The sequence below is a fragment of the Carcharodon carcharias genome, chromosome 6 (genome assembly GCF_017639515.1).
Source record: "Carcharodon carcharias isolate sCarCar2 chromosome 6, sCarCar2.pri, whole genome shotgun sequence".
NCBI lineage: Eukaryota > Metazoa > Chordata > Chondrichthyes > Lamniformes > Lamnidae > Carcharodon > Carcharodon carcharias.
This window is the reverse complement of record NC_054472.1, coordinates 9369393-9387751: the sequence shown is the minus strand read 5'-3', so window position 1 is coordinate 9387751 and position 18359 is coordinate 9369393. Positions and strand designations below refer to the sequence as shown.

The 18359-nt window shown below is 47.9% G+C and overlaps 1 protein-coding gene across 2 annotated transcripts in view; it reads right to left on the bottom strand.

The window, feature by feature from the left end:
* fam91a1 (family with sequence similarity 91 member A1) overlaps nucleotides 1–18359 on the bottom strand; it is a 59072-nt gene that overhangs the window by 39061 nt on the left and 1652 nt on the right. For both annotated transcript variants that reach the window (XM_041189744.1, XM_041189743.1), the window contains exons 2-4: nucleotides 5434–5518; nucleotides 3336–3487; nucleotides 700–757 (exon numbers count right to left, since the gene is read on the bottom strand). In XM_041189744.1, coding sequence (XP_041045678.1) covers nucleotides 700–757; nucleotides 3336–3487; nucleotides 5434–5518 — 295 coding nt within the window. The remainder of the gene's footprint in view (nucleotides 1–699; nucleotides 758–3335; nucleotides 3488–5433; nucleotides 5519–18359) is intronic.

Below are 18359 nucleotides of genomic sequence, written 5' to 3'. Positions count from 1 at the left end.
GGCATGACACCAAGCACACTATAGAAAACGATAAGCAGAAATGCCGCACTGAAATGTACACTAAAAAGAAAGACTTGCATTTATATAAGCATCTTCCACAACTTAGTTTTCAGAAGTGCAGAATTAGAATTAAATTTCATATACTAATCCAGGGGTATCAGCTTTATAATGGTAATATGAGCAGTTAGAGCAATGTAGCTTCATTATTAATAAACTTATTTATTACATGTTAAAGCTGTAGCTTTTAAAACAAAAAAATCTACCTTAATTAACACTGATTTTGAATATTCAATTGCCCAACCATTTACTAGTGTCACAGAAACCTGCGCTCCTCCAATCTGGCCCTTTTCTCATCCACAATTTGAATCGCTACACCATTGTCAGCCATCCTTTCAGCTGCACAGGCCCTTATCCCCTCCCTGGGCCATTCTGCCTCTCACTCCTTCCAGTTGCTCCTTAAAACTTAACTCTTTGACCAAGCTTTTGATCAGCTGCCCTATTGTCCCCTTAGGTGGCTCAGTATGATAGTAGCTCCTTGTGAAGCGCCTTAGGATGTTTTACTACATAAAAGGTGTGTAAATAAATGCAGGTTGTTGTCACCTGGGGGTTCAGTAGGCAATGCTTGAGGTGAAGAACCTTTGTACATATAACATAAAAGATCAGTTTTATTCAGACAGCAAAAGCGTACGAAAGACTTACAATCAGCAGCTGTGAAGTTAGGTAACGAATCGTAACTTTTTTCACTGTTCATAATATCCTAAAAAGAAAAAAAAATGTTTTTGTTTATTAAATTTGTTTATGCAAAATAAATGACAGCTCCACCGGACTCCGAAACTGAAGGGATGTTGTTGTCGAATTTGTAATTCCATCCCTCCACAGGTCTATAAATCCATTCACAGATTTCAATTAAGCAGCTCCCGAGAACTGACGCAGCTAGCAACTGCTCGTCTTGTCTTCACCAGTTTTAAAGCAGCAGCCAGGGTTTGAAGGTGCTCCAGCTGGTGTTACAGAGAACAGTTACAACTCTAGGACTAACTGTTTCTTTCTGCAGCTCTGGCTTTTGACTCCTTTTGTCAATCTCTCTGACAGCCAGAACTGAAAATCAGTAAAACGTGGCTAACACTGCTAACTAGCTTAAATTCAGAGTTCCTCTCCTTGCAATTTTGTACAAGATAGGATGAAGGCATCAAGCACTTCGAGAGACAGGAACTAATGGGAGCCAATAAACATGGATTTAGAAGATTATGCTGATGGGGTGAGGCAAAGCAGGGTAGGAGGGTGGCTCGTGTGGAGCATGGACACCTGGCATGGGCTGTTTGACTATGTGGCTTATTCCTGTGCCATAAATGCTATGTAAAATCATAGAATGGTACAGCACATAAGGTGGCCATTTGGCCCATTGTGCCTGTGCCTGCCCTTTGGTAGAACTACCAATTAACCCCAGTTACTACAGCCCTGTAAATTTTAAAGTTACATGTAATGCTGCAATTTTTAATCATCAGCATCTTTATGGTGCTAGGATATAAATGCATTAGCACAGCATGTAATGTTCTAGTTAAAGGTAGGTAACCAGAAGTAAACCATTCTTGTACGACTTAAGACTTTGTTTCAGTTGACTTGTTGAAGATGGCAAATGTGAAAGGTTATTTTGGTTTAAGTCACACATTACTATGGTCAAGAAAGCAGCAGGGAATCTGCACACAAACCTCAACAAATACTGCTCTGAATCAGAAATCAGAGTCCAATGGCAATTCTCCAAAACAATTTTCTTTCCCATGTGGTGAAAAATCTTGTCATTATTCAACAACATGCCAGCAGAGAAGTGCACAAACAAAACTAATAGCCAGCCAATTCCCGTAGTTAGAATTACTGAATGATATGGTACTTTCAGGGCATTTATGCCATGGTGCCTATATCAGCTCTTTGGTCAGGCTACTAATTCACCCCACTTGGGTGTAGCACTGTTAAAAATCTGGGCTCCAATGAATGAAACCAATAAGACAGAATTACTGACCACAGCAGAAATGACTTCGGTCAGTGGACTCATAAAAAAATGTCCCCAATTAAATTAAAAAAAACTTGCATTCATATAGCATTTTTCACAACCACTAAATGTCTCAAAGCAGTTTACTGCCTATAAAGTACTTCTGAAGTGAACTGTAAATAAGTTTCAGGTCACAAGAGTCGATGCTTATTCATCAACAAATGCTTATTTTACCTTTTGCTCTCAGGCTTATATAACAAATTTTAATTAACACAAAAAGAGCATGAAGCAGGATCCAGCGAATAAAAAGGTTCCTGCCAATTGGCTACTTTTTTTTTTGTAAAATTTCTTCTTGGAATGCAAGCATTGAAGCATTTACTGCACATTCCTGATTGACCTAGAAAAAGTTGTGAGCTGCCTCCTTTAATTGCTGAAGCCTGTGTGGTGCAAGTACACAGAGTGCTGTTAGGAAGGGAGTTCCAGGATTTTGACCCAGCGACAATGAAGGAATGGTGATATAGTTCCAAGTCAGGAAGGTGTGTGGCTTGCAGGGGAACTTGGTGGCACTCCTATGCATCTGCTGGCCTGGGTTTTCTTGGTGGTAGAGATCACAGATTTGGAAGGTGCTGTCAAAGGAAACTTGATGAGTTGTGTCCTATAGGTGGTACATACTGCAGCCACTGTGCGCTGTTGGTGGAAGCAGCAAATGTTTAAGATGGAGGATGGGGTGTCAATCAACTACTACCACATACCCAGATTATCAAGGACTTTCGTGGGTCAGCTTCAGAACAATGCCAAGGGCAAGCTCCCTGTGAAGTGAGTGGAACTGCACATCACCTACCTGTAAATACACATCGCCACTGTGACAAGGAGGAATCAATGAACCAAAATGGCATAACTCCATGAAGGAAAAGATTCAACATTGTGGCATATACTCTTTTCATCCATCCCCACTTGCTCCAAAAGGTTATTTTTTGGGTTAAAGGAAGAATCAAAGGTATGGGAATATTTCCCATTGACCTTGACAGTTAATAATCCAAGGATGAACCAGAAAGTTTTCGGGTGACAACACCGAACTCCAATTAGAGAGGCACGAATTCCAAACTCAGATGCCACTAGAACTCGTTATCCTCTAAGGGCAAGTTTGATTCTATAGCAGAAACATCTAACAAGCAATAAGGGATTTGACGCTTTGCTGTTAGCAATCTGGGCTCCAACGAATGGAAACAATATTGACTACAGCTGAAATAACTTTGGTTTGCCGTCAAATTCCTAGTGGATACAAGTTTACATCATAAAAATATTCACAAGAGAGTGCACAAATTTAAGCCTCTGAACACTTGAAACTCACCTCCATAATTCCTATATAATAGGAAAAAGGGGTAACTCGTAGTCCCTTTACCATAATGTCAGATAAATGATACGGATACAGCATGAGATGCTCTCTGCTATATTTAAACAGCTCTTCATAGTACTTGCGTTCATCTTTCTTGATGTATCTCACTGTGGGGGAAAATAAAGAGAAGGCAGTCAGCGATGCAGCAGGATTACAACAATAACCTGTATTTATATTGCACGCTTAACATAGCAAATTGCTCCAAGGCATTTTACAGGAGCATCAGCAGCCAGAATCTGACACTGAGTCACTTATTAGGACAGGTGACCAAAACTCTGGTCAAAAAGCTAGGTTTTAAGGAGCGTCTTGGAGGAGAGAGAGGTAGAGGAGCGGAGAGGTTTGGGGAAGAAATCCCAGAGCTTGAAGGCTAGGCAACTGAAGGCACGACAACCAATGGTGGAGCAGTTAAAATCACTGATGCACACGAGTGTGTGCTGGATTGGTCAATAGTCTGACCATGTTTCAGACTGGATAACGTAACACAGTTTGGAACAAGCTCATTTAAGTTTCAAAGAAGCAACCCAAGACATAAAATAGTAAGATTCCAATTGAATTTCCGGCATACATGGATTGGTATGGAAAAAAGCGATTAAGGGACATTTTGCATTCATTCTCAGATATGGACATAGCTGGTAAGGCCAACATCTATTACTCATAACAAAAACAGAATTACCTGGAAAAACTCAGCAGGTCTGGCAGCATCGGCGGAGAAGAAAAGAGTTGACGTTTCGAGTCCTCATGACCCTTCGACAGAACTTCTGTCGAAGGGTCATGAGGACTCGAAACGTCAACTCTTTTCTTCTCCGCCGATGCTGCCAGACCTGCTGAGTTTTTCCAGGTAATTCTGTTTTTGTTTTGGATTTCCAGCATCTGCAGTTTTTTTGTTTTTATCTGTTACTCATCTCTAATTGCCCTTGAGAAGGTGGTGGTGAGCCACTTTCTTGAACTGCTGCAGTTCTTGTGCTGTGTTACACCCACAGTGCTGTTAGGGAGGAGCTCCAAGATTTTGACTCAGCGACAGTGAAAGAATGTCAATATAGTTCCAAGCCAGGATGGTGTGGCTTGGAATGACAATGTAGTTCCAAGTCAGGGTGATTGTGGCTGTGGCTACAACAGCAGATCAGAGGCTAGGAATCCTGAGGCGAGTAATTCACCTCCTGACTCCCTAAAGTCTGTCCATCATCTGCAAGGAACAATTCAGGAGGATGATGGAATACTCGCCACTTGCCTGGATGAGTGCAACTCCAACAACACTCAAGAAGCTTGACACCATCCAATACAAAGCAGCCTGGTTGATTGGCACCCATTCCACAAACATTTACTCCCTCCACCACTGATGCACAGTAGCAGCAGCATGTACCATCTACAAGATGCACTGCAGGGATTCACCAAGGCTCCTTAGTCAGAGTCTTCCAAACCCACAACCACTATCACCTAGAAGGACAAGAGCAGCAGATAGATGGGAACACCAACACCTGGAAGTTCCCCTCCAAGCCATGCACCATCCTGACTTGGAAATATATCGTTGTTCCTTCACTGTCGCTGGGTCAAAATCCTGAAACTCCCTCCCTAACAGCACTGTGGGTGTAGCTGCACCACAGGAACTGCAGTGGTTCAAGAAGGCAGCTCACCACCACCTTCTCAAGGGCAATTAGGGATGGACAATAAATCTGGCCTAGCCAGTGAAGCCCACATCCCTTGCATGAATAAAAAAAGAACTTGCAGGTGATGGTGCTTCCATGCAGCTGCTGCACTTATTCTTCTGGCTGGTTGATGAGGGAACCATTGGTGAGTTGCTGCAGTGCATCTTACAGATGGTACACACTGCCAGCATAGTGCACCGGTGATAGAGGGAGTGAATGTTTAATCTGGTGGCTGGTTGGAGAAATTTGTCTTTTATTAATACAAGTTGCATACTTCCAATACACTGATGCATTGTGTAGGAGCTAGCACTTAACCTCACATGGTCTGATGGGGCAGGGTGAATTAAGTGAATACAATTGAAAGGACTATACATCAGACTTCACTGATAAAACATTATAGTTCTGCTTACCTAGGTTACTCCTATAACGCAGCTGATTGCGGATGCTGTAAAGCAGAACTTGTTTCTCATACTCGTTCTGTGAGTTGCCCAGACTCTGTAAAAGATACCAGAAAGCAGTTCTCATCTTCCTTATTAATTGTCGGAAATTCATAATAGGAATATTGATTCGAATGAAGCCACATCCTATACAGTTATAAAAAATAGGTCACAATTTTGTGTGCTTTTTTAGGTTAACAGAAATGAGATAATGACATGATAATTTGTTGAGGAATAAATATTGGCTAGGACACCGGGGTTAACTCCCCTGCTCTTTGGCAAAAAAGTGCAATGAGATCTTTTATGTCCACCTGAAAGGGCAGCTGGGGCTGCAGTTTAACACCTCACCTAAAAGGTAGCGCCTAAGGCAGTGCAGCTTTCCCTCAGTGCTGCACTGGGAATGTTAACTTAGATTATGTGCTCAACTATATGGAGTGGGGCTTGAACCCACAGCCTTCTGACTCAGAGGTAAGAGTGTGATCCACAGCTGACACTATGACAACTTTATACATATACCACATGACTTTACACATTAGTAAGCTCTTCTTCTGGGCACTCTCTGATTCAAATCAGCTCTAATATTGAAAGAACACAGCACCAAAAATATATTTCAATTTTTAAATATCAAAACATTTTAAGCATGAGCTTTCCCCATGATTGAAACTAAGATCATGATTTGATTACTGCATGTGAATACAATTTCATTTTCATATGTAGAATTGTGGTTAAAGGTTAAAAGCTTTTTGTAATATTTTAGATCCAATCATTCACATAAGTTTTATTTGTAATTGTTAACATCCCAGCTGACCTTACTACTGGACAAGTCAGATCCCAAGGTGGAACCTGGCTTGATAGATCCTAACTTTTATTTTTTGTTTAGCTATGTGCAGAGTGGCTACTGACAGAGTCACAGGAGTCAGCTGATGGTCTTTTAACAAAAGAATAAAATAGTTATAAGAAAAGATGAACTATATTACAATACTCCTTCAACCACAACTATACCTTTACAGATACATATAGAGCCGTAAAGATAAAACAAGTTACAAAAAGCTATTTTACACCCTAATGCTCACAGTAAGTACATAGCCCATGGAAACCAGTAGGCAACCTGTGGTCAGGCACACCACACTCTGAAACCAAGTGATAGATGCCACCCCAAAAAGATGCTTTGGGTCTCTTCTCAACTCCCCCCAGACACTTGTCACACCGTGAGCCAACCGGGCTCACTGAACTACATCTTTTACATGAGGGTTTCCAATCTCCACTATCCAAGAATTCACTTTGGAATCTGCTCCCAAACCGATGCTTTCTCTCAATGCCTTCCGCTAGAGTCCACCTCCAGGGTTTCAAACTCTCCTGATGTTCCTCTCACTTGGATCATCAAGCTTTCTTCCACGCACTCTCTCAGTCGTGCCAACAGAACACCACTGCTTCACATGTCCATAGTAAAGAGTTAGAGACCTTTGGCTGCCCCCTTGAATCTTCTGGCTTCTCCCGAGCCTATATTGCTTTAAATCTGCATCCACAGCTCTCTCCCTTCAAGTTTGGAGCCTTTCCCTCTGCCCCTTACTTTTAACTTCACTTAACATAGCCTTTTCCAGATTCCTGTCCTTCATTTGACTAGAAGATCTTCTTAGGATTTTTTTTTCCCTGTTAGTACCTGCTCCCTGGTTTCTGGTACCTCCTCTTAGAATTTTAATGGAAAATCTGCTCTCTCTCTAGTTCTCTCAGCTGAGTCCAGCCTCTCTGGAATCCTGGTTTCAACTGAACTTAAATTGCTTTTCTGGTTTTCTCTGTCTCTACGGGTCCCGCTCTCTGGACCCCTGTTGCTAGGCAACAGCACAGTTTTTTTTTCTACCTTGTTTTAACTTCCCTTCAAGCGCCATAAAATCTCATTAGAATGCAGGCACACAAACAAAGGCTCAGGCCTGCTGTCTCCACTCTAAAATGAAAATAGATCCCAGGTTTCACATTTTTAACCCACAAATAGAAAAATATACATTAAACTTAGAGCTAAAACTTAAACTTAAAGATATACCTTATTCCTAACCCAAATACACATACAACTTACTTAAACTATCTCTATTTCCTAACAAAATGAGACTGGCAACACCCAAATTGTCTCCTTTACCTAAAAAAAAGTATATTAGATTAATTTGCTCTCTGACTCAGAAAATTGTAGGTTCAAGTCCCACTTTAGGGACTTTTAAGCATAAAAATTCAGGCTAGCACACCCAGTGGAAATGCTGCTTTGTCAGAGATGCCATCTTTCAGCTGTGACATTAAACCGAGGCCCTATCTGCTTTCTCTGTTGACATAAAAGATGCTGTGACACTATTTCTAGAAGAGTAGGGGAGTTCTCCCCAATGTCCTGTCCAATATTTATCCCTCAGCCAACAGCATGAAAATAACAAATGAAATGAAACTGCAGCACAAGGTAGATGGACAGTGAATAAGTAAACATATAGTGTAGCAAACACCGGTGAATTAAGTGCAACCGACACTGGGGAATGAAGTAGGAGTAGGCAGCAGTTAACAGCAAAGGTACAATCAGGCATGCCTGGCACCGGAAGATCAATAAATTCATAATGCAGCAGTCATACCATCGAATTGATAAACAAAACAGAGATGGGCCGCTGGCAGAGGCATAAATATAATGGGAATGAGTCACTTAATTAAGTAGTGAGCAGGCCAGAGAAAAGTAGACAAATTAACATAGCAGCAAGGAACAGTGAAAGGACAGATCCAAAGAGCAAAGAGCAATGTCTCAATAGTTAATGGAACAGTGAGCACAAATCAAGTTAATGGTACTGTGGGTATACCAAACTAATGAAGCACATTGAATTAATAAATTCACAATAAGCACATCAAATCAACAGATTAATGGAACAGCAGTGAATTTAGTAAATTCATAAAGCAAAAAAAATCAATAAATTAGCAATGCAGTAGACACAGCAACAGAAGTTAACAGTGGAGCAGACGTCCGTGAATTAATGCAGAATCAGGCGCCAGTCAATTCCAGGGTGGGGAGGGTGCGAAGGGCTCACGTAGCTACAGGTTTCAGTTTGCGGTTTAGAGGGTGCAAGCAGCAAAGTGGATGGGTCAAGGTTAGTGACTTTATCATGCATCACCTGGGAAAGTCAATAGGGGGGGTGGGCCAGTTAGCCAAACGCCTGGCACAAGCCACTGTCCAAAATAGGCTTGTGGACCAGAAAGTACAGCTGGCAAAAGAACATGGAGGGCCAACATTGGGTGAAGACTGAGATTTAGTCAAATTATTAGATTAACAGGGAAAGAAGCTGGGGCGGGGGGAAAGAGTGTTGAGGAGAGAAATTGCTTTTAAATGGGTCAGATTTCAGTTAATTGATCCACAGTGCCACCTATAAATAAGACATATTTAGAAAGCAACCTCAAATGTAATAAAATATCCCAAGGCAGATTAACGAACAAAATTCAACACTGAGCCACAAGAGATTAGGACAGATGATCAAAAGCATGATGAGAAGTTTTAAGGAGTGTCTTATAGGAGAGAGAGGGGTACAGAGCGATCAGACCCTGCATCGAGAGTATGACTTGACATTCCAAAAATGCATTAACAATGCTAACAGATCATTTTTTACATTGTAAATATCACCACTAAAGTGTAACCAAAATAATTGAAAGAGTGGGAAGTATGGTTTGGGGACATGAAGTGCATGCCATGCACAAGACTTTCGATAATATCAGACATATGCTAGATAAGAAAATACGAGCTAGGGCATTCAGCCTATCATGTCTGGACCAGTTCTCTGAATGAGCAACGCACCAAGTGCTATGTCCCCACCTTCTGCCCGTGACCCTGCACATTCTTCCTTTTCAGATAATAACCCAATTCCCTCTTAAATACCTCAATTGACCTACCTCCATCACACACACAGGAAGTGGATTTCCGATCTTAACCACTTGCTGTGCAAAAAAGTTTCTCCTCGTGCTTCTGTTGCTTCTTTTGCCAATTACCTTAAATCTGTGTCCTCTCATTCTCAATTCTTCCACGAATGGGTACAGTTTCTCCCTACCTACGCTGTCCAGACCCCTCATGATTTTGAGCACTTCTTTTAAGTCTCCTCTCAATCTTCTCTTCACCAAGGAAAACAGTTCCAGCTTCTCCAATCTATCTGCATAAGTGAAGTTCCTCATTCCTGGAACCATTCTTGTGAATCTTTTCTGCACTTACTCTAATGCCTGATCTGCATCTCCAACTGCCCAATTTGGTTCTGTAACCCTCAATATCCTTGGCTAACAGAAATAGGCAGAAAGTCATCCATCTGAAATATTAACTTTTTCTCTTCCGACAAATGCTGCCTGACCTGCTGAACATTTCCAGCATTTTCTGATATTCATTCACTGGTCATGATAAGCAGTCACAGAAAATGGCCAGGCTGTTTTTTTCATTTCGCATTTGCATGCATTGCTCTTTAGTCCAGACCTCTGGATTACTACTCCAGTAACATAACCACTGTACTACCATACCAACATAAGTCCTGAAGTGCATAAATCTATTATTTATTACTAGCAGTGAAATATCATTCTGCACAAAACATACACAACTGATAATATAGAGTCAGAGTCATAACAGCACAGGTGGTGGTCACCTGGCCCATTGAATCCAGGCTTGTTCTGTCGAGCATTCCAGTCAGTTCCATTCCCCCACTCTATCTCCATAGCCCTGCAATTTTATTTCCCTCAAACGTCAATCCAATTTCCTTATGAAATCACTGATCATCTTTGCTTCCACCACCCTTGTGGGTAGGGAGTTCCAGGTCATTACTTCGCACTGTGTAAAAATGTTCTTCCTCATACTCCCCTGAACCTTAAATCTGTGTCACCCATATGTTACAACTGGGATGGGAGGAATGCACGAATTATCAAGCCCCACTACTCCGCAGGCCATACCATTAATTTGAATGTTTAATTTTCTCAACAAAATGGCCAATTGCTTACCTATACTTCTAGTACCCAGCAGAAAAGAGACTCTGAGCAGACTTCTTTCATTAACTCAGAACGATTGATTTATTATAAAACAGAACTCCTTTTAAACAAGTTTCAAGAACTGGTCGACTTGATTGTAATCCGGAAGTGTGACTAACTAACCCTTGTTAAATTCCCCAGTGCGCACACATACACAGACAAACAAAAGACGCACAGAGTCAGGAGGATGGAAAAAAAACATTCTTAGAAAGAAAAAAATTAAAGTTCAAGGGGGTTTGGTGCTGTCGGTCTGAAGTTCCCTCGGATGAAGTGCTGCTGGGCCCACTAGATGTTGGGAAGTTCACCAACGGTGCTTCAGTATGAAAGAGAGTACAACTGGACCAATTCTTCCTGTCTCAGCTGGTAAGACCAAAATTAGCATACAAACTACACTCGGATGAGGATTATCTGGCTACAGGTCCAACCACACACTGTTTCGCAAAGCAGAGAGGGAGAGAGAGCTCGTCAGGGTAACCTTCTGTTCTCAGCCTTTCCCCAACAAGGTTGAAAGTAAAACCACAGGTTTAAACTTAAGGCTTTTTCTTCTGCCATATGATTGCCTCTTTGTCTTCCAGCTCTTCATCAATTAAAGTTCTTTGCAGTTCAAAACAAACAAACAAAACTCCTTCTCAAGTACCATGCAGCTCAGGTGATTGCTTGGAAGAGGCCTGCTTATTGACAGCTCCAAGGTGAACTTATGACCCTTTTAAAAAAACTCGTGGGCAGCCTCCAATGTCCAAATAATGCAATGTCCTTCCATATTTAAAAAGAAAAGTCCAGTTTAAAAAATTTATGATTCCAATACTATCAGCTAATGGGAACAGCTTTTCTTTGTCTACCTTAGCTAAACCTGTCATAATCTAATACAACACTATCAAATCTCTCCTCAATCTCCTTTGCCCAGAGGAGAAAAACCCCAGCTTCTCCAATCTAAAATCTCTGATTTTTAAAAATGTATTCATCAAATGTAAGCATCATTGGCTAGGCCAGCACTTATTGCCCATCCCTAGGGGACATTTAAGAGTCAACCACATTGCTGTGGATCTGGAGTCACACGTAGGCCAGACCAGGTAAAAGCAGCAGATTTCCTTCCCTAAAGAACATTAGTGAACCAGATGGCTTTTTACAATAATCGACAATGGTTTCAGGGTCAGCAGTAGACTTTTAATTCCAGATTTTTAGCAGGATTTGAACCCAGGTTCCCAGAGCATTGCCCTGGCTCTCTGGATTACCAGTCCAGCAACATTACCACTACACCACCCATCCACCCCTCCCACCGGCTCCCCATCCCTGGGGCCATATATATTCTACAACTTCTCCCTTCAACTCTGCAACGAAAAAAAAATAACATCTCTAAACGACAGCAGCTGCCCTCTGTGACTAAGATGTTGTATTATCTAGCAAGTTTTTCCAGCATCGCATCAGGTTTCCATGTTGAATTATGTGCAACCCAACATTACTTACTTCATGCAACGCTCCTACATTCCTCTACATAAGTTTACACCATCAAATTTATTCATCCACAGATTAAATTTAAGAATATATTGTACTCCCAAGATGCAAGCAAAACTTATGTATGGCATTCAAAGCAGACTGTGCTTTTGCTTGCAAAACAGGACAAACAACTTAACTGGTAATTAAAGCAATAGCTGCACCTATTGAAAACAATTCTGCTTCACCTTTTAAAGTTTCCAATTTGCAATAAGTGGATATTGCCTCAACCCTTTTTATAAAAATATGTTCCAATTCCTTTCATCTACATATATAGTTATTGCTCAAGGAAGCAGCACATTATATTGACACTTAACACCTTCAAGCAACAAAATTTGATGTAGAGCAGCACCCCTTTTGAATGATGGAACTGCAGGGGCAGAAAGAGCTATTCTTTGGATATAGGGATACTGCAGGGTGGCTGTGGACGTGGGGAGCAGGGGCAGAGAACGATAGCTTCAGGTAACAGATGCTCTGATCCCTTCTGTTGTGAATATCTAGCTCAGGGCTCATGTGTTTTAAAATAAATTATTCATTCTTAAAACTAAAAATTTCAACTGTAGAAAATGGGCTAAACAATGTAAACAACCTGAGGGGTTATTACATTGAAAAGGTCAGAATAGAAGAGATAGAGCTACAAAACAGCACTTTATGCATAACCCTAACTGAAAACAGAAACTGAAAATGGAAACAGAAAAGGAAAAGGACCCTCCACGTTCCTAAGGAAACAAAAACTGAATCTGAGGTTTAGAAACAAAAACTTCTGGGCAGACCGGTTGAGGCGGTATAAAGGGACACAGAACCATCCAAGGTCAGTGGCAGCTTGGAACTGGTGTGTACAGTTTGCAGCTCACTGAGAAAAGATAGCCAAAGTCAATGACAGTTAGACAGACCTGCACTTAAGCAGAGTAAAAATCTAACTTCATCATTCACTGTGTAGAACGGGGGTGAGGCTTAATCTCACTTTGAATTTTGTGAAGGAACTGAAACTGCAAGATTGCCTAGTTTGAAACTAGTGAAATAATCTACAGTGGTCCTCACAGAGAAAGCAACCAGTAGATTAACTTGGAAGTAAAGGAAAAGTAACCAGAACAAGGGAATGAGTTATCCAGAGGCAAGAGTTAGTAAATAGACATCTTACCTCTGAGAACAGCAGGAACTGATGAGAATTAAAAATAGTTTCCAGAGGACTGTGGCATACTTATGGAGGGTCCCTACAGAAGTAAATAACTTTAAGATTGACGTGTCTTATAAAGAGAATTATTGGGTGCAAGTAAGAAGTAAACCTGAGTGTATAACATATAGTCATAAACCATATCGTTAAATTAATGCTGCTTATTTTGTTTAAGTCTTTTATATACAATAAAGTTTGTGCTTCTGTTTTAAAAAAGGTATAACTGTGGCGTAGTTCTATTGGTTAAAAGGTGGTTTGACGTTAACCGTCCCTAACCAGATCATAACATTATATATACCCATTCTGTGTATATATACACACACACACACACACACACACAAGTTAAGAAAGACACAAAAACTTTCATTTACATAGAACATATGGCACAGCAGGACATACAGCCCATATATCTGTGCCAGCTGAAGAGCTATCATGCCTCATCCCACTTCTATAACACTCATCACCCAAAGAGGTCAAGAAAGTGAAAGATTTTGCATTTCACGATTTCAGGACATCCCAAAGCGGTCTATGCCAATGGAGTACTTTTGGCATACATTGTAACAGTGACTAGGTTTTGATATGACAGTCAATCTGCACAGAGCAAGATACTACAAACAACAGTGTGATAATGACCAGATAACCTGCTTCTCTGACAAAGAGTCATCTGGACTTGAAACGTTAACTGTCTTTCTCTCGACAGATGCTGTCAGACCTGCTGAGTTTTTACAGCAATTTTTGTTTTTGTTTCAGATTTCCAGCATCTGCAGTATTTTGCTTTAATCTGTTTCAGTGATGTTGACTGGGGGGGGGAAGAGCTTGGCCCATCCAAAAAGACAGCACTTTTGACAGTGCAGCACTCTCTATGTATTGATCACCCACATGATGGCACAGCACTCCCTCAGTAGGGTGCTTCCTCAGCACTGACCATCCGACAGTGCGACGCTCCCTCAGTACTGACCCTCCGTCAGTGCGACGCTCCCTCAGTACTGACCCTCCGACAGTGCGGCACTCCCCCAGTACTGACCCTCCGACAGTGCGGCACTCTCTCAGCACGTCACTCCCTCAGTACTGACCCTCCGAGAGTGCGGCGCTTCCTCAGCAGTGATGCTCCGACAGTGCAGCACTCCCTCACCACTGACCCTCTGACAATGCAGCGCTCCCTCACCAATGACTCTCCGACAGTGCAGCGCTCCCTCAGCACTGACCCTCCGACAGAGCAGCGCACCCTCAGCACTGACCCTCCGACAGTGCAGCGCTCCCTCAGCACTGACCCTCCGACAGTGCAGCGCTCCCTCAGCACCGACCCTCCGACAGTGCAGCGCTCCCTCAGCACCGACCCACCGACAGCGCTGCACTTCCTCAGCACCGACCCGCCGACAGTGCGGCCCCCTCTCAGCACTGACCCTCCGACAGTGCGCCCCCCTCTCAGCACTGACCCTCCGACAGTGCGCCCCCCTCTCAGCACTGACCCTCCGACAGTGTGCCCCCCTCTCAGCACTGACCCTCCGACAGTGCACCCCCCTCTCAGCACTGACCCTCCGACAGTGCGCCCTCTCTCAGCACTGACCCTCCGACAGTGCGGCCCCCTCTCAGCACTGACCCTCCGACAGTGCGGCCCCCTCTCAGCACTGACCCTCCGACAGTGCGGCCCCCTCTCAGCACTGACCCTCCGACAGTGCGGCCCCCTCTCAGCACTGACCCTCCGACAGCGCGGCCCCCTCTCAGCACTGACCCTCCGACAGCGCGGCGCTCCCTCAGCACTGACCCTCCGACAGCGCGGCCCCCTCTCAGCACTGACCCTCCGACAGCGCGGCGCTCCCTCAGCACTGACCCTCCGAGAGTGCGGCGCTTCCTCAGCAGTGATGCTCCGACAGTGCAGCACTCCCTCACCACTGACCCTCCGACAATGCAGCGCTCCCTCACCAATGACTCTCCGACAGTGCAGCGCTCCCTCAGCACTGACCCTCCGACAGAGCAGCGCACCCTCAGCACTGACTCTCCGACAGTGCAGCGCTCCCTCAGCACTGACCCTCCGACAGTGCAGCGCTCCCTCAGCACTGACCCTCCGACAGTGCAGCGCTCCCTCAGCACTGACCCTCCGACAGTGCAGCGCTCCCTCAGCACCGACCCTCCGACAGTGCAGCGCTCCCTCAGCACCGACCCTCCGACAGTGCAGCGCTCCCTCAGCACCGACCCACCGACAGCGCTGCACTTCCTCAGCACCGACCCTCCGACAGTGCGGCCCCCACTCAGCACTGACCCTCCGACAGTGCGCCCCCCTCTCAGCACTGACCCTCCGACAGTGCGCCCCCCTCTCAGCACTGACCCTCCGACAGTGTGCCCCCCTCTCAGCACTGACCCTCCGACAGTGCGCCCCCCTCTCAGCACTGACCCTCCGACAGTGCGCCCCCTCTCAGCACTGACCCTCCGACAGTGCGGCCCCCTCTCAGCACTGACCCTCCGACAGTGCGGCCCCCTCTCAGCACTGACCCTCCGACAGTGCGGCCCCCTCTCAGCACTGACCCTCCGACAGCGCGGCCCCCTCTCAGCACTGACCCTCCGACAGCGCGGCGCTCCCTCAGCACTGACCCTCCGACAGCGCGGCCCCCTCTCAGCACTGACCCTCCGACAGCGCGGCGCAACCTCAGCACTGACCCTCCGACAGTGCAGCGCTCCCTCAGCACTGACCCTCCGACAGTGCAGCGCTTCCTCAGCACCGACCCACCGACAGCGCTGCGCTCCCTCACCAATGACTCTCCGACAGTGCAGCGCTCCCTCAGCACTGACCCTCCGACAGTGCGGTGCTCCCTCAGCGCTGACCCTCCGACAGTGCAGCGCTCCCTCAGCACTGACCCTCCGACAGTGCAGCGCTCCCTCAGCACCGACCCTCCGACAGTGCAGCGCTCCCTCAGCACCGACCCTCCGACAGTGCAGCGCTCCCTCAGCACCGACCCTCCGACAGTGCAGCGCTCCCTCAGCACCGACCCTCCGACAGTGCAGCGCTCCCTCAGCACCGACCCACCGACAGCGCTGCACTTCCTCAGCACCGACCCTCCGACAGTGCGGCCCCCTCTCAGCACTGACCCTCCGACAGTGCGCCCCCCTCTCAGCACTGACCCTCCGACAGCGCGCCCCCCTCTCAGCACTGACTCTCCGACAGTGTGCCCCCCTCTCAGCACTGACCCTCCGACAGTGCGCCCCCCTCTCAGCACTGACCCTCCGACAGTGCGGCCCCCTCTCAGCACTGACCCTCCGACAGTGCGGCCCCCTCTCAGCACTGACCCTCCGACAGTGCGGCCCCCTCTCAGCACTGACCCTCCGACAGCGCGGCGCTCCCTCAGCACTGACCCTCCGACAGCGCGGCCCCCTCTCAGCACTGACCCTCCGACAGCGCGGCGCTCCCTCAGCACTGACCCTCCGACAGCGCGGCCCCCTCTCAGCACTGACCCTCCGACAGCGCGGCCCCCTCTCAGCACTGACCCTCCGACAGCGCGGCGCTCCCTCAGCACTGACCCTCCGACAGTGCAGCGCTCCCTCAGCACTGACCCTCCGACAGTGCAGCGCTTCCTCAGCACCGACCCACCGACAGCGCTGCGCTCCCTCAGCACTGACCCTCCGACAGTGCGGCCCCCTCTCAGCACTGACCCTCCGACAGTGCGCCCCCTCTCAGCACTGACCCTCCGACAGTGCGCCCCCTCTCAGCACTGACCCTCCGACAGTGCGCCCCCTCTCAGCACTGACCCTCCGACAGTGCGCCCCCCCGCTCGGCACTGACCCTCCGACAGCGCGGCCCCCTCTCGGCACTGACTCTCCGACAGCACGGCCCCCTCTCAGCACTGACGCTCCGACAGCGCGGCGCTTCTTCAGCACCGACCCACCGACAGTGCGCCCCCCTCTCAGCACTGACCCTCCGACAGCACGGCCCCCTCTCAGCACTGACGCTCCGACAGCGCGGCGCTTCTTCAGCACCGACCCACCGACAGCGCTGCGCTCCCTCAGCACTGACCCTCCGACAGTGCGGCCCCCTCTCAGCACTGACCCTCCGACAGTGCGCCCCCTCTCAGCACTGACCCTCCGACAGTGCGCCCCCCCCCCTCTCAGCACTGACCCTCCGACAGTGCGCCCCCCCTCTCAGCACTGACCTTCCGACAGCGCGGCGCTCCCTCAGCACTGACCTTCCGACAGCGCGGCGCTCCCTCAGCACTGACCCTCCGACAGTGCGCCCCCCCTCTCGGCACTGACCCTCCGACAGCGCGGCCCCCTCTCGGCACTGACCCTCCGACAGCGCGGCCCCCTCTCAGCACTGACCCTCCGACAGCGCGGCGCTCCCTCAGCACTGACCTTCCGACAGCGCGGCGCTCCCTCAGCACTGACCCTCCGACAGCGCGGCCCCCTCTCGGCACTGACCCTCCGACAGCGCGGCCCCCTCTCGGCACTGACCCTCCGACAGCGCGGCGCTCCCTCAGCACTGACCTTCCGACAGCGCGGCCCCCTCTCAGCGCTGACCTTCCGACAGGGCGGCGCTCCCTCAGCGCTGACCTTCCGACAGCGCGGCGCTCCCTCAGCGCTGACCTTCCGACAGCGCGGCGCTCCCTCAGCGCTGACCCTCCGACAGCGCGGCGCTCCCTCAGCGCTGACCCTCCGACAGTGCGCCCCCCCTCTCAGCGCTGACCCTCCGACAGTGCGCCCCCCTCTCAGCGCTGACCCTCCGACAGTGCGCCCCCCTCTCAGCGCTGACCCTCCGACAGCTGGGCCCCCTCTCAGCGCTGACCCTCCGACAGCGCGGCGCTCCCTCAGCGCTGACCCTCCGACAGCGCGGCGCTCCCTCAGCGCTGACCCTCCGACAGCGCGGCGCTCCCTCAGCGCTGACCCTCCGACAGCGCGGCGCTCCCTCAGCGCTGACCCTCCGACAGCGCGGCGCTCCCTCAGCGCTGACCCTCCGACAGCGCGGCGCTCCCTCAGCGCTGACCCTCCGACAGCGCGGCGCTCCCTCAGCGCTGACCCTCCGACAGCGCGGCGCTCCCTCAGCGCTGACCCTCCGACAGCGCGGCGCTCCCTCAGCGCTGACCCTCCGACAGCGCGGCGCTCCCTCAGCGCTGACCCTCCGACAGCGCGGCGCTCCCTCAGCGCTGACCCTCCGACAGCGCGGCGCTCCCTCAGCGCTGACCCTCCGACAGCGCGGCGCTCCCTCAGCGCTGACCCTCCGACAGCGCGGCGCTCCCTCAGC